General features: G+C 41.6%; 1 protein-coding gene across 6 annotated transcripts in view; it reads left to right on the top strand.

Annotated features, from left to right (window-relative positions):
• Positions 1 to 15,523, top strand: part of Ptprt (protein tyrosine phosphatase receptor type T) — a 1,217,152-nt gene that overhangs the window by 556,962 nt on the left and 644,667 nt on the right. For all 6 annotated transcript variants that reach the window (XM_029554985.1, XM_029554983.1, XM_029554981.1 and 3 more), the window contains one exon: positions 5,954 to 6,247. In XM_029554985.1, coding sequence (XP_029410845.1) covers positions 5,954 to 6,247 — 294 coding nt within the window. The remainder of the gene's footprint in view (positions 1 to 5,953; positions 6,248 to 15,523) is intronic.

Here is a 15,523-nt window from a genome sequence, read left to right as displayed (position 1 = left end):
CTCTCCAGTCCCTCCTTCTACCTTTTAGAGGCAAAGTATTTTTGATTGTTTCTGCTGATGACCTGCATGCTCCAGTCTAAATGACCCACAAGCTTTCAGGATTCTTCTGTGTCTGCCTCCCATCTTGTTAGGAGTTCAGGGATTACAGAACTGAAACATTGCATTTAGCTTTCTTACATGAGTTCTGGAGATCAAACTCAATTCATCAGGCATTACAAGCACTTTTACCCATTGAACCATCTTCCTGGCCTCATTTTTCATAATTAAATTTTTTTTGATTTATTAATTCTCCTATGTGTATGAGTGTTTGGCCTGCATGTATATAAGTGAACCTCTGTCATGTAATGCCCAAGGAGGCCAGAAGAAGGCATCAGATTCCCTAGAACTGGAGCTCCACATGGTAGCCACATGTGGATGCTGGGAACCAAACCCAGGTCCTCTGCAAGAACAGACAGTGTTTTTAACTGCTGAGTCATCTCTCCAGCCTTTCATAATTTTTAAAGATATCATTTACATTCAGCAAAATGTCTGCCTTTTTGGTACATTTTGGTGAGTTGCAAAATCCTAGCCAAGGAAAAGACATTTTCAAAACTCAGGAATCTTTTCTCGTGTACTCTTCTAGGCAGTCACCCCACTTAGAGGTACTAAAGTTCTGGTTTCTATTATTATTGTCTGAATCTGTATGTTAGAACATTCTAGCATCTTCAGAATTTCCCTCACATCCAATTGTAGCCAGTAGTTGCCCCCAAAGGAAGCTATACTTCTGGCTTTTATTACCATGATTGAGTTCGGCCTATTCTTAAAATTTTCATATAAATGGAATAATCATACATTCGTATATATAGTTAGTTAGTTAGTTAGTTAGTTAGTTAGTTGTTAGTTTCTCTCACCTCACTGAGCAGTCTTTCTTGGTGTGGATATGCTTCAATCTGTTGACCCACAGCACCACCTAGGTCTGGCTCCCTGGCCTCCCCTTCCTCCCATGCCCTCCTCTTCAGCAACTTCTGAATCAGCTTCTTCTCTACACTTGGTTGCCTCAATCTTGAATGAACTCTGGAATTTCAGCTTTTACATCCAGGGTTGTACCTGTGATTAGGACAGTGTGGCGTGCAGCCAGCACTCAGTGTTTGAATGATAGATGGCATGAGTAAATGAGTGTGTGTTCAGAATGCAGTTTTAATTGTTTGTCTGGCCTTGGGTTAGTGCCTTCCCAAGCAATACAGACTTATGGGCTCCCTGGGAAATTTACTTTGTATACAGACTTGACACAGATGTCTGACCCCAGTACGCCTCTCCCCTAAACTCCATCCGCAAGACTTTCTCTAATCTTTAGGCCAATTTAGGTCCCTTCCCAGGCTCTGTCCCCTGCAAGGTGACCCACAGTCCAGTTTGGCATTGCTACTTTTCTTCAGTGTTGCCCTCTAATTCTGTGGCACAGTGTCTGTGTTTCTCTTAACCGAATACCAGCTTAGTGCTCCAGCTGACCTTGAGACACAGATGTTCACAGAAGATAGGATTAATCTCACAGACAGTTTCTCTCTTCCAGGTAGTTCATCTTAAGGTCTTAACAGTTAAAGTCCTTCATACAGAAAAAAGGTACGTTTGGAAACAGGTTTTGTTGTTTCGTATTTGTTTGTTTTGTCTCCTTTGTCCCAAAGTGGCCTGTGACTCCTTATATATCCCAGGATGACCTTAAACTTCTGATCCTCCTGCCTCCACCTGTGTGCTGGGATTATGTGGGCCACCACACATGGTGTATGCAGTGCTTGGGATTGAACCCTGAGTGTTGTGCTAGATAAACACTGTGACAACTGAGCTAGACCTTCAGCCCAGGAAACATGACATTTGAAGTTTCCTATAAACCCTATTGTACTACACCATGGATAGACCATGTCTTTGCCATTTAGATTTGAATGTGTTGCGTGCATCATTTGCATAGGACTTAGACATTTACTTAGTGTTGTCCTGTGGAAACCTTAGCATGTTTATTTTCACTCAAAGATTGAGAGCCTGGGAGTCTGGAAGAGCTACATCTTAATCCCTTCCATGGATGCGTTCCCAGGCTCTGACCCTACAACAAAGAGTAGCTCAGTGTCCCAAAATGTAAGACAAGAGCTCGGTCAGTCTGCAGACTCTTGTATCCTCTATTATTAGTGCAAGGGCTCATGCATGGACTTCCGAAGATACGTTATTTACTTTTCTTGTGGCTGTGACAAAGTACCCAACAAAAACAACTTAAAGGAAGAAAGATATATTTTGACTCTCTGTTTGCAGGGTACAGTCCATCAGGGCAGGGAAGGCAAGAACACAAGGCAGCTGGTCACATTGCATTTGCCCTCAGGAAGCAAAGGCAGATGAATGCTGGCATTTGGTTGTTTTCCTCCTGTTTCTCGTTTTACTCAGTCTGAGATGCAAACCCCAGGCATGATGTCATCTACATTCAGGGTGGGTCTTCCCTTGGTTAGGCTTCTGGAAACTCTCTTATAGCCATACCCAGAGGTGTACCTCCTTTTTGATTCCTAATCCAATTAAGTTGATAAGGAAGATTAACCATCATAGAAGAGTTTATGAATTTCTCAAATGATGCACAAACTCTAGGTGATTAACTTTTGTACGTTTTGCTCACAAGATAGTCTAGAATTTCTCACCAGATTTTTAGGGCCTATATATCACCCAAAGTTTAGAAACTACCAATAAAGACTTTCCTTAAGACCTTTTTGGTTAATTCTGCCTAAATTACAAGAGGAGAAAGGGAAGAACAGGTGGCTCATGCTGAGTTCAAAGGTTCTACCTCTTCCCCTTCCAGTCTGATAGATCTGGAATCCTCTTTGGACCTCCATTTCTTCCTGATGACTCAAGGGGCATTAGAGTGGCTATCATCTAAAGCTGGATTGACATCCGTGTGCATTTCCTGCTATGGTCCTATTGGAGAGTTCATCTCAGACACAGAGGAGCATTAATGAACTAAATATAATTCTCTATACATTAAAAATGATATTTTTATTTTTTAAAAAAACTTTATACCTAATTCCTGTTTTTTTATCTGTGAGACACTGGTTCACTTGCTTCCTAAAGAATACCAGTATCAAACCAGGGCCATCACTGAAAAGAGAAAAAAAATAATAAGAGCAGTAACCTGACATTGATAATGAAACAGGAGACATTACATCACTTATTCTTGAGGAGATGGAGAGAGAGAGCCACAATGCCTTGACTGCACATGAGCCTGTGAACCTGCAAGTCATTTGAGATAGGCACATTTATACATTCAAGAGGATGTTTGTTATTATACTTGCCCCTACCATTAGCAGTACTTGAAAAGAGACTAAACATTTGGAAAGATTAATACTTTATTTTTTTTCTGGTGGTCAGAAATTGAAAACTGCTAATGCCCGAAATAGGAGAGCAGCAAACCATGGTGAAAAGTCGATGGAAGAGCTTAATGTGGCCTCTGCTCGGCCCCCAGAGCATTGGAGTCTGATGTTCTTCATTCTGTCCAGGGCCAGTCTGTGAATAATTATATTAAGGAATTAGGCAGAGTCATCACAGAGCTACAAAATATCACCCTTGAGTCCTCATTGGAGACTGATGGGAACCCTGGAGAGTTGATGATGGCAGTCAAAGGGTCTATATATTTGAAATGCACAAAGGATGAGCTCAGAAATTATCTGCCTGCCAACTTAACTTCTCTACCTGGAACAAATTATCCCAAAATCAATTTGCAAACACCTTTGCGTTAACAAGGTCTTGAGTAATAACCTCCATGGCTTTGTAAAGAAAGGCACCTAGCTTGACTAATCGGCTTAATTCCCTTCTCTGACCAAATGGTGAGCTATAATAGAGGCAATCTGAAGTTGTCCCTTAAGGTTTGCTTCAAGTCACACTGAGAAAATATTGTCTACCCCTGTTTTAAAGCAAATTCTTCTGCTTCTGGAAAATCTCTGGTGCCAGGTAATTAATTAGAACAAAAACATAGAATGAGTCTCTATCCAGAAGCCTTCATCCTAGTTCCAAACTAAGGCCCATACTGCCTTTTGCTCATCTGAATAGCCTAGAGATTCTCAACAGCACCATATTCTTGAATAAACCTACATTTTATCCTCCCCCATCACTTCCAGATTCGGTAGAATTCAAGGACTTTTTCATTCCCTTTGACAGATAGCCTCATTCCTGGTCTTTGTATCAGACTCAGACAAGAAAAACTGAAATCCTTTGAACAAAGATGTTCATTGCAGCGTTATTTACCATAGTAAAACAGAACAGTTCATGTGCCCCAACAGATGAAGGATAATTTGCATGATAATTTGATAGATTATTCTGTACCCAGCAAAGACAGTAAAACTCAATATAGTATGTAAATGAAGACGTCCAGATGCTTGGAGCAGGAGAAACAAAGCAAATCTATACCTGGCCTACTTGTCGTTTTAACTACATATAAAAATGTAAGCATATGAATAAAATTGGAACAGAGCATGGAGAAACGAAGAAGGCTGTGAGGCTGGGTGCTAGGGAGAAAATGTATTTTTCTTTTCCATTTCTTTTGTTTCACTTCTGTATTTATTACAAATAAGAATAACATACATATCAACTTTATTTTAAATGAGGTGGGGATAGAGAGATAGCTCAATGGTTAAGAGCACGTACTGCTCTTGCAGAGGACCAGTGTTCAGTTCCCAGCACCCACGTTGGGCGGCTCACAACCACTTGCTCTCTCTCTCTCTCTGTCTCTCTCTCTCTCTCTGTCTCTCTCTCTCATACACACACAATTAAAAATAACATAATCTTTAAAATTTATTTTTTAAAATGAACATTTGGATGAAACATGGTGTCACAATACAATTAATCGCAGAACTTGCAGAGCGGAGGCAGGAGCAATCTGGCATTTGAGCCCAACTTGGCCTGAGTATGTAGACTCTGTTTTAAAGGCAAACAAATTAAGGAACACCTGAAAAGAGATGGGACTGTGGGGTTCATTCTGCTTTTACTGCTCCTATGACTTTGGTTTGGTGATCCAATCTCCTGTATTCTCTGCTTTATATCCATCAAAATAGAGGTGATAATGTTACTCCAACAATGACATGAAACAGCAACTTAAAAGATCTCGGTACAGAAGAAATTAAAAAAAAAAAAAAAAGGAACGTGTCATGTCTGCAGGTTTGCCCATTCCAACTGAAGTCTGGTCTGTTTGACTGATAACATAGAACTTAAGGAACTTAAAGAAAGTAGATCGAGAGCTTGACATGACCTTTCCTTTGACCCTGATTCCTGCTGGTCCCTGTTGGCCAAGGACACTTTGCTGGAGGGAACCTGCTAGGGTGAGAGAGAAGCTGAATTCTTGCTGCACCATAGTCCTTTGCCCATTTGTGCCCATGACACCTTTTGGGGAGGACTTCCACTAACTACCTTTGTGTCCTGGTATAAGAAATGTTTATAAATCTCAGACTTCCCTGTGTTTGGGGCTTTACTAAGGTGAAGTTAGTTTCCCCTTTGAGGATAGGAAGCAGAATTTTCTATATTCTGGGAAAACTCAGATGGGATTCAGGGATATGGTAGGTGTTAACTACAGTTACTGAAGAAATATCAGTTCAGGTATTTATAGATAAAATTTGAAAATTAAAGTGTCAGTGGGGGATTTGGAGATAGTCTCTACGGTTTTTAATTTTTCATCTTTATTACTTATTTGTGTGTGTTCATGCATACACCTTTGTATGCCAATGAGTTGAAGCAGAAGACAGAGGACAACTTGTAGGAGTTAGTTCTGTCCTTGTATGCTGGGCCTGGGGTTCCAACTTATGTCATCAGGGTTGGCAGCAAATGCCTTTACCTGCCAAGCTGTCTATACATCACTATCTATGGTTTTGTCTAGAATTCTACCCCTTGTCCTTAAATGCTTGGATTCTACTCTGTAAACAACTTGAAACTGAAAGCTCTTTGTTGATTGCTTGTCTTACAGAGCCTCCCACACCCATTGCTCCCCCAGAACTGCTGGCTGTTGGGGCTACCTACCTGTGGATTAAGCCAAATGCTAACTCCATCATTGGGGATGGTCCCATCATCCTGAAGGAGGTGGAATACCGCACCACCACAGGCACCTGGGCCGAGACCCACATTGTTGACTCTCCCAACTATAAACTGTGGCATCTGGACCCTGATGTGGAGTACGAGATCCGGGTGCTGCTTACACGACCAGGTGAGGGAGGCACAGGACCACCAGGGCCTCCTCTCACCACCAGGACCAAATGTGCTGGTAAGAACATCCTCCCAGATGCTCTGCTAAGGCCAGGGGTGGGGGTAGGGGATGACTGTTACCGTGACTAGTCCTCCTCTCATCTTTGAGGACAGAACATTCCTAAATTTATCCAGTGTTAAAGTGTTTAGTATTGTGGAAAGGACACTTAAGGATTTGCTCTGGTTTTAAGAAACTCTTCTCTGGCCGTGAGTCTAAGAACTTCATGGCATGTCAAGGAGAGTCTCCTGGTATTGGCAGTACTTCTGACAGGACATTGGCTCTATCACTCTGAGGAATCCTGGTGCCATTTGCATGTCTCTGAGAGGTCTTAATTCTGTGTCTCTGGGATCCTACTCTAACTGTGCCCCTTGAAGCCCTTGTGTAGACTCCCTGCAGGCTTCTGGTTCCAGTTGTATACCTAATGTGTCTAATTCCAATCTGTCCCTGAGGGTCCTTGTCTTGGCCCTGTGATACTTGGATCTGGCTGTTTCCGTGGTGGTTCCTGGTTCGAGTCTTCTCTCTGAGGGGCTCGTAGTACCCACTACATCTTAAGAGTCTCCTGGGTCTTACAGTGCCTCAGAATTGATTCTGGAACTGTTTGGCTCCCTAGGGGGTTCCCGACTCCTGCCTGAGTCTGGTTTGGGACAGTCCCTCTGAGGGCCTCCACTATAACCGTGGGTTTCTAGCTCCAACTGTTTTCCCAATATTCCTGGATTCTGCTTAAGAGCTGCTGGCTGGGGATGTGGCTGGGAAGGTTCTTTGGATCCAACTATATCCCTGAGGCCTCCTAGCTTTGCCTGTGTTTCTAATAAGGGGCTGCGGGTAGAGACTAAATCTCTGAATGTAACTCATGAAATTAAAAGAGACCAATGCTCATTTTCTGCAAATCACAATACCTTTCTCCCCCTCAAATGACTATCTGTTCTTAATACTTTTATATCATATACCCATGAATGAGGAGAGGCTCAATATTTTTAGACTTTCTATCCAAGGTCACATGATTGGCCAGTGGTACAGTCAGGTTTCCTGGCTCCAGTGCCCTTAATCTTTGGTTACACCCTGATGAATAAATAGAGAGGTGAGAACTGTAGGTATGGGAAACTGAGCTAGGGCTGCTACTCTGCTGGGATGTGTGGCTCAGTGAAGCCTCCAGCATGGACTTGGAAGGAAAAGGAGTCACTGATGCTTCCTTCCAAAGCAGGAGCAGTAACATGGAACACATATGGTGCATCAGTTCTGTTATGAGACATGCGTCCCTAAAAACAGTGTACCCTGCTACATTTTGCAATAAAAACCACATGGCTTATGAGGAAATTGGAGCAAGAGGCATTCTGTACTCCATTAGTGATACGTGAAAAAGAGAGAGCTATATAGTGAACACGGGAGCACAGTTTTACACAGGAGGTGGATCAGAATATGAAAAATGCTGTCAGAGTGATAGGCAGCCTGACAGAGACATGATGTTTATTTGTATGAGTGGGAGACAGAAGGTTGCAGAAGGTTACCAGGAAGCTGGAAGAAAGGTATTTGAAATGGGTGGGAAGGGACCACCAGATAGAAATGGGTGTGGCCTGTAATAAGAGGAGGGAACTAAGGAAACATACAGAGGGGTGTGGATTATAACAAGTGGTGAACTGCATTATAACGTGCAGGTGTTGGAGTTCTGTGGTGGTGGTGGGGCTTGGATTCTACTTGTATCTTTCACGAGTAAAATCATAAATAAGCAAATGTAGACTTTGCATTATGTTTACATTATTCCCTCATTGATGGATTCTCCTGGAACAGACTTGACTTCTCAGCTGTTCAGGAACCCATCCAAATTGTATCTAAGTACCAAAGTAGTATAGTGTACCTAGTAGTGTGTAAGCCAATGATCCTAGTATTTCCATGGCTCAGATCAGATTCTTTGAAAGTTTTTGAACCACCATAATGAACAGAGAAAGCCATTTTCTCAATTATTTTCAAAACAGGCCTTTGGTAATATTCCTCATGGAAACCTGGTTATGAAACTGACTGCTTTAAAAGGGCATAAAGGTATGTTATTAAACTAAGAAATACCGTATCTTAGCTTTGCTATGTAATAGTCATCCATAAAAATAACTGATTTGATCCTGTTGATGAGACTTCTCCCTTTGTACAAGGTAAATGTAAGGGTTTTCAGGGTTTTTGATCTTTAGAAATGATATTCAAAGTACTTTCAAACCCCTGTGGACTTATTTGCTTATGATCATATAATGCAGTTAGAAATTCAATCACAAGATGATCATCTCAATAAAAATTTACAACCTATTGCAAAGTTACCGTGACTGTATTATGGATTTTCCATGTGACAGACGCAATAGCCTGACTATCACTATAAAAATTGTGAGGTGGGATGACCTTTGTGGTATCATATTTCAAGAAATATTGGTGTTTTAAGTGAGAGCTAAAATCTTGAATAACCCACATTCCATATGACGTGTCAACAAGAAAATTATCTTCTTCCTCACATTGCCACTGGTGGCAGAATCTTCTTTGCTTCATAATTAATTTTTAAGAGAATTCCACGACCGCTCTCCATTTGTTGAAGCTCTTTATTAGCATTGGTACTCTGAATTTTCGCCTCTTCCCCTATTCTATTATTAATCACACTGGAAATGTACTCATTATTTTGAAAAACAGAAAATGTGAGAGTGCGAAGTGTGGAAGGTATAATTTCTGCCCAGAGGAATTTACAGGCTGGGTAAGGATTCTAACAAAACAACAAATGGGGGGAAATATCAACATGAAATTGAATATTCAAATAGCAGTGAGGTCCACAAGCAAACAGTAAGAACCATGTAGATCAGGGGTTATGAAAGTGAGGTTCCTGGACCAGGAGCATCAGTTTTGCTAGAGGCTCAATGTTGGTGTCACCCACAAATTCGTATGTTGGAACCTAGGCCTCTATGTAGTAGTATGGGAGATGGAGCCTTTGGAAGCTGACTCCGTCATGGATGTGACTTGACAATTGTGGAAGAGGCCCCGGAGTGAAAGATGGGTCAGTAAACCAGGGTCAATAAACCAGGAAGTAGGCTTTACCCGAACTGTGAAAAGTAAATTTCTGTTGTTTATAAATAACTCACTTTATGATAATGTGCTATAGCAGCCCAAAAGGAATTAAGTTGTATAGATCCAGATTAGTCTCCTGACCCAATGAATCAGAAATTATGAGAAAGAAGACTCAAAATCTGTTCTTTAGAAGTCACCTGACACTGCTGTACATTCAGGCATGGCACACGGACATGCTGTGCTCCTAAGTAACATGCCCATTGTACAGCTTGATCATTAAGGTAGCTCTGAGAGGGAGATGGGAGGAAGACCATGATTGAGAATGATGAGATCAAAGTCACATCCCTTTGAAGTGCTTAGAACCAAATCTCATAATGTAAGGAGCAACTCACCACTGGCTTGATGGACTTCCTAGCCCAGGGGGACCTCTTATGCTCACTAGTGGCTTCTCAAATATGTGGTTTGGTGGTTAACTTTGGAAATCAGCTGGAAATGAATGGCAGCATTTGTCCTTTACGTCAAACACCAGTTTCTTTCCTGTGCCAAACTCTGTGCTTGGCACTGGTGGCAGAGGGTGCCTTTGTATGGATAGGCCAGGACGAGGCAGAGAATTGGCAGCAGTAGGTTACAAGCTCAAATACATTTCAAGAAGATATTGGATCACCCACATCACTAAGGGCAGATGGAGGCATATTCTTGTTGTACCATGATTGATGAGTCACTGACCAGGTAGATGCTTGGGGTACTAGAAGCAGAGGCTGACCCTCAGTGGGAGAGACGGTCAAGAGCTTGACTATAGAGTATCTTAGACCAGTGGGGAAGACAGTCTAAGGTGACACCTCGTCTGGGGGAGAATCATATTCTGAAATTGGAAATACTAGAGATGTGTTGCAGACTGAGTTCACATTTAAATGTAATGCGTTTGAGGGAAAGTTGGGTAGCAGGTAATGGAAATAGATAAATCTAGAGCTCAGGAGAGACAAGCAGATCTGTTCTACAACGTGCCTGGACTTCACCTGGATTTTGGAGTCACAGGGGCTTCTTAGCACTGATGCAAGTACGTTAGCTCTCTCTGTTTCCATGATATTGTTTAAAACGCTTCATTCATTTCTCTTAATTCATCATTTTGTTCATTTTCCTCATTTTAATCATTCATCATCATTCCTGAGATAAAGGCCTTGGGGCAAAGACAGTAATGTATATCAAAGTGTTCTAAAAAGCTCAAAATGCTCTTTAGATGCCCGTAATGAAACAAATCACTGTTGATGCATTTGTTATTGATTTATTATTGTGAACCATTACATCAAAACAAGTAGGTTTGCTTGTCCACTTCCCAGGACTAGTTCTGATGTAGAAGGTAGGTCATATTCTTTGTTCTTCCTCATTATCTCACAGGAAACCCCATTTCATAACATGATACTCCAAGTGTGGTCTGAATTCTCAGGGTTTTTTTTGTAAAGAACATTAGGTGCTTGCCTCCAGCGTAACCCCAACAGCAGGCACCCAGGGAATGATGAGAGTTTGACCCCAGGGTTGCTGTATAGTGGTCCAATCACTTTTAAATTTCCTCTAACAGGAAGGTCACATCCATACAGACTGTTTCCCTGCTGGAGTACCTAGGTTGTTACTGTTTTCTTTGCTCTGTGTTAACATGTCATAAAACTCGGGATGGGATCATACACAGAGAATATCTATTGGGATCCAAGGAGTAGGGACAACCAAGCTTTGTGGCACACATCTGCAATCTTAGTACTCTGGAGGTTGAGGCAATATCTTCTATCAAAAGAAAAAAAAAAGGATAACTAGAAGGAGACAGGCTACTGCACTATTTGGAGTTCACAGAGAACCAGAGGCAACGACATTGAGAAGGTCATCAAGGCCAGTGACTGGGGAGAGCAAGTAAGCTGAGACACAGAGATATCATACTGACCCTGCAAAGATTTGCAAGGTCTTCTGTAGGTATCAATTTTAGTTGCCTGGGTACCAGTTTGTTTTTAAAAATTATCATCTAGTACCATATGGAACACACTCACCCTCACTGTCACCCCAGATTTGCTTCCATGAAACAACCATACATAGATGCTGTCTGTACCTTCCAAAACAGGTCTTCAGAAACCTGAAATTGTCCCCCTTAATATCCCTCAAACCTGTTTCCTTTCTCCCCAAATTCCTGCTTGAATCACAGACCCCAGGCTGTTCTCTTTACAACCTTGTTAAATGATCACGAATCAATAGAGTAAACTGAGTGATTGCACCTCCACCACGTGATTGCCCGTTCCTGTAAGTCAAAAGACCCCTTGCCTGAGAGCCTACTTCATTGTGATCTTCCAGTTCCCCAAGTAGAAACTCACTTTGCACGGTCAGAGATGCCACCTCTGTTGCTGATTTGAAGGGCTCTCTTTCTGTTCCCTTCACCTGAGGGCTGATTGCACGTTATATTTTATTTACATATTTATGGGTTTCTACTTGAAGTGATATGTGTCTAGCTTTCTCTTTTCTCCAGAGGGATAAAAAGGAGAAATTCAAAATGCTGAGCTCAATGAAGTGAGAGTAGTCATTAGAATTTAGTGAAAAGGATATGGGCCTTAGAGCCAAAGAGAATCTGGTTTTTATTTCAAGCGGGGCATTTACTAGCTGGATGATCAGAGATGTATTACTTCACCTCTCTGTGCCTCCATTTCTTTTCTTCCATTTAGGGGAGATTATAGCACATCTTTTTGTTGTTGTTGTTGTTGCTGCAAAGCTTTAGTGAGGTAAGGTATATGTCTAGCATAAAATTCAGAACCCAGAAGGCCTTGATGAGCACAATTTAGGAAGGAACCTCAGGCCTGGCAAGATGTCAGAGCAGGGACTGATAGTCTTCCCTGTGCCATGACGGGCCCTGCCATAAAAGGACTTCTCCAGATGCTGTGGTTTAGCATGGAAGCTTCTGTTCCTGCAGAGAGGATAGGATACTTGTAGCTGTTCAGGTGTCCTGGGTCCTTGATGAGTAGCCATAATGGTACCTGATGGTGTGGGTAGAGTGGGAAGGACAAGAATTGTTTCTAATAAGATGGTATCTATTCTGAGAGGGGCCATTGGAGCCCATGTATAAGGGTCTTTCAGTCTAGAGAGAAGTTCTGTGAGGGACCAGAGAAAGAGAAAGGTAGAAAGAAGTATATGAGGGTCTGCAGATTAGAGTAAGATCACTGCACTGGCCTCTGGGCCTTCTCCTCATAATTCTCCAGGCTTTGGCTTGCACAATCTGTAAAGTGGTGGGGTGCATAGCATAATTTGGCTCAGGGCTCTAAGCTGCCTTCTGTATGAATAATATAACGTCTAATTCTCAATTCTGCCCTGCCATAGTCAAGGTGAAATGATCCATAAATCTTAAGGGAGTAAGATTAGCCAATAAAAATCAAATCCCCATCCCATCAAAATGAAGTAATATAATCAATAGTTTCCAAAGACTGATGGAAAGAGCTTCAGGACTCTGAGAGACTAGGCAAGGAAGAGCCTCCCATGTGTACCCCATCATGCTCAAAGGCACATCGCTGCTGACGTAGCATGAGCTCAGACTCCAGGCAGCTGCACAAGATGGATTATGACCGCTGCTTCCTCAGAAAGATGGGAGGACAAGCTACTGATTGACTCCCCACCTCTGAGCATTTCCTGTTACTTCTGTACTTCCTTCTTCCGGGGCACAGAACCATGGAGGAAAGATGAAGAGTGGGAAAGAGGGAGTTTGTTTGTACCTTACTCAATGCTGGAGCCTCTGTGTGAACCAAGAAAAGTCTTCAGATGAGCATGCACCTGCTAGGACCTAAGAGGTCCATCTCCTCTTTTCACAGACCCTTCTCTCCTCCTACCACACACGGTGCCTACAGTGCCTTTGAGCCTTCTTCCCTTGGTTTATGACAGGGGTGATCATAAGGTAAAGCCTTCTCTCTTTAAAACCTATACTTTATAACTCAGAAACTTCCTCCTCTCTGCCCTCACCATCTCCTCATTGTATGAGATGACTGTACTATTGTGAGGAAAAAGTGAGGGTCCACCTGGGTTCCTCTTAGCAGTCTCTGGAGAGGACAGCTGGGGATGCCCTGGAGTTCTTTGTAGAATGGTACAGTATTCAATTCCTTGTTCTTCGCTACGCAGCCTTAAGTCAAATTCCAAAGCAACAGCAGCAAAAGCACTGTTCAGTATCCTCCTGTGCTTAGATTTTCCTGCCACCCCATGCTTTGTAGAGGGCTTGGGGCCTCCTGGAAGCTGACACACAAGAGCAAGCCAACCAGTGCGGCCCTAATCTCGCAACTTTGGTGGTTGAGATCTGAAGAAAACGTAAAGCCCAGAGAAGCGTTAATGGTAATGAGACCTAATGTTGTTTACTTACCAGGCTGACTGAATAAAAAAAAAGCCCCAAATATATTAAAATCAGGGTCAGTCACTCCTGCAGCTATGAAAAGTTGGAATGTTAAAATAAAATTAATGATTATTCTAATGCAAACTAGTGCAGCTGATAGGAATATCCACTGTTGGCCAGGCGTATAGTATTAAGGCAGTTTTAAGTATCTTAATTGTAATTCTTAACACAACTTTTAGGGTGCATATAATTTCCTCCCCTGACTGTGATGAGGTAGGTGATGTGACCAAGACCACACACTTGACCAAGTGGCACAGCTAGGAATTGACCCTTTAATTGTATAGCTATGTCTTAGTTTCTTTTCTATTGCCATGATAAAATACTCTGACAAAAGCAACGTAAAGAGGCCAGCAAGAAGGCTCAGATGGTAAAGTTCCTTGTTGCCCATTCTAATGACCTGAGTTTGATCCCCAGGAAGGAGAGAAAAACAAATAGTGTAGTTTGTCCTCTGACCTCGGTACCCACACACATACACACAAAATAAATAAATGTGATTTAAAATTCTTTTAAAAAGGTAACTGAACGAAGGAAGGCTTCATTTTAGCTCAGTTCAAGTTATAGTCATCATGGTAGGGAAGTCAAGGCAGTTGAAGCTGGAAGTAACTGGTCACATTAGATCCATAGTCAGTGGAAGAGAACAGTCAATACATGCTGGTGCTCAGCTCCCCTTCCTCATTTTTATACAGTCCAGGTCCCCTGTCAACAATGGGAATAGTATAACCTACAATTAAAATGGATCTTCCCATGTGCATTATTAACATAGGCATACCCAGAGGCCCATGTCCCAGGTGGTTCTGATAACTGACTTTAACCAGCAGGAGCTACAAAGCTCACCCTGCTATAATCCCCAGAATCCATCATGATTATCAAAACATCATACACCATAACCAAGAGGGGTTTATCCCAAGAATATGATGAGAAAAAAGCTTGAATATTAGAAAAAAAGCTCTTGGTATAACGTTTCCTATCAGTAGGCCAAAGGATAAAAACCATCTGATCCTCTCAGGAGAGGCTGAAAAGTAATTTGAAAAAACTTCACCCTTCATTACTGATCAGAATTCTTAGTGAACCAGCAGCAATGGGGAAATGCTTTCTTATTTCAAGCGGAAAATGTTCTTATAGCCTTAAAGCCCAAGAGGGGGCTTTTAAAAAAGAAATCAAATCAAACTTTTAAAAAAGAAAAGATAAAACAATTTGAACTACTAATATATTTCAGTCTCATGTTCGGACACCAACCCAACAAAAATCAATAATCATATGCCAGTAATAACTGTTATAAAAATATAATAAAATATATTCTTAACTGCAATTAAAATACAAACGCTTGGGAGTAAACTAAGAACTCTGCAGAACTTATATGAAAACATGCACACCTGCAAAATTGTATTGAGGCTGATAGAACAGGACCAGAATAAATGGAATCGTGTATCATGCTGCTGGATTAGCAAATTTAATACAGCGAAGATATTAGTTCTCCCAAATTAATTTATGGGTTTAATGTAATTGCAATCAAACTCCTAATGTGATTCTTTTTGGAACTTAACAAAGCGATTTAAAAATTGATCTGAAAGAACATTCAGGGAGGAGCCGTCCGGACCACTTAGGAAACGTGGCAGGAGGGGGGACTTCTCTGTGAGGTACCAACATTTACAATCACTATCATGATTAAAGCCCAGGAAAGAGCATAATCTATGGTGAAACGGGAATTAAGAATTCACCTGAATGCAGAGGCACAATTCATAAGTATTATGTACTATAAATAATTTGGAAAATAGAATTCATTGGTTAGCTCAGGTGCTTAATGTGTAAAAAGGCACGAAGTAGAAGAAAATAAAGATGTTCTTCTATTAGGCAGGAATCTTGGT

The sequence above is a fragment of the Nannospalax galili genome, unplaced genomic scaffold, assembly GCF_000622305.1.
Source record: "Nannospalax galili isolate Female #2095 unplaced genomic scaffold, S.galili_v1.0 scaffold205, whole genome shotgun sequence".
In the NCBI taxonomy this organism is placed as follows: domain Eukaryota; kingdom Metazoa; phylum Chordata; class Mammalia; order Rodentia; family Spalacidae; genus Nannospalax; species Nannospalax galili.
This window is presented reverse-complemented; position numbering and strand designations above follow the sequence as displayed.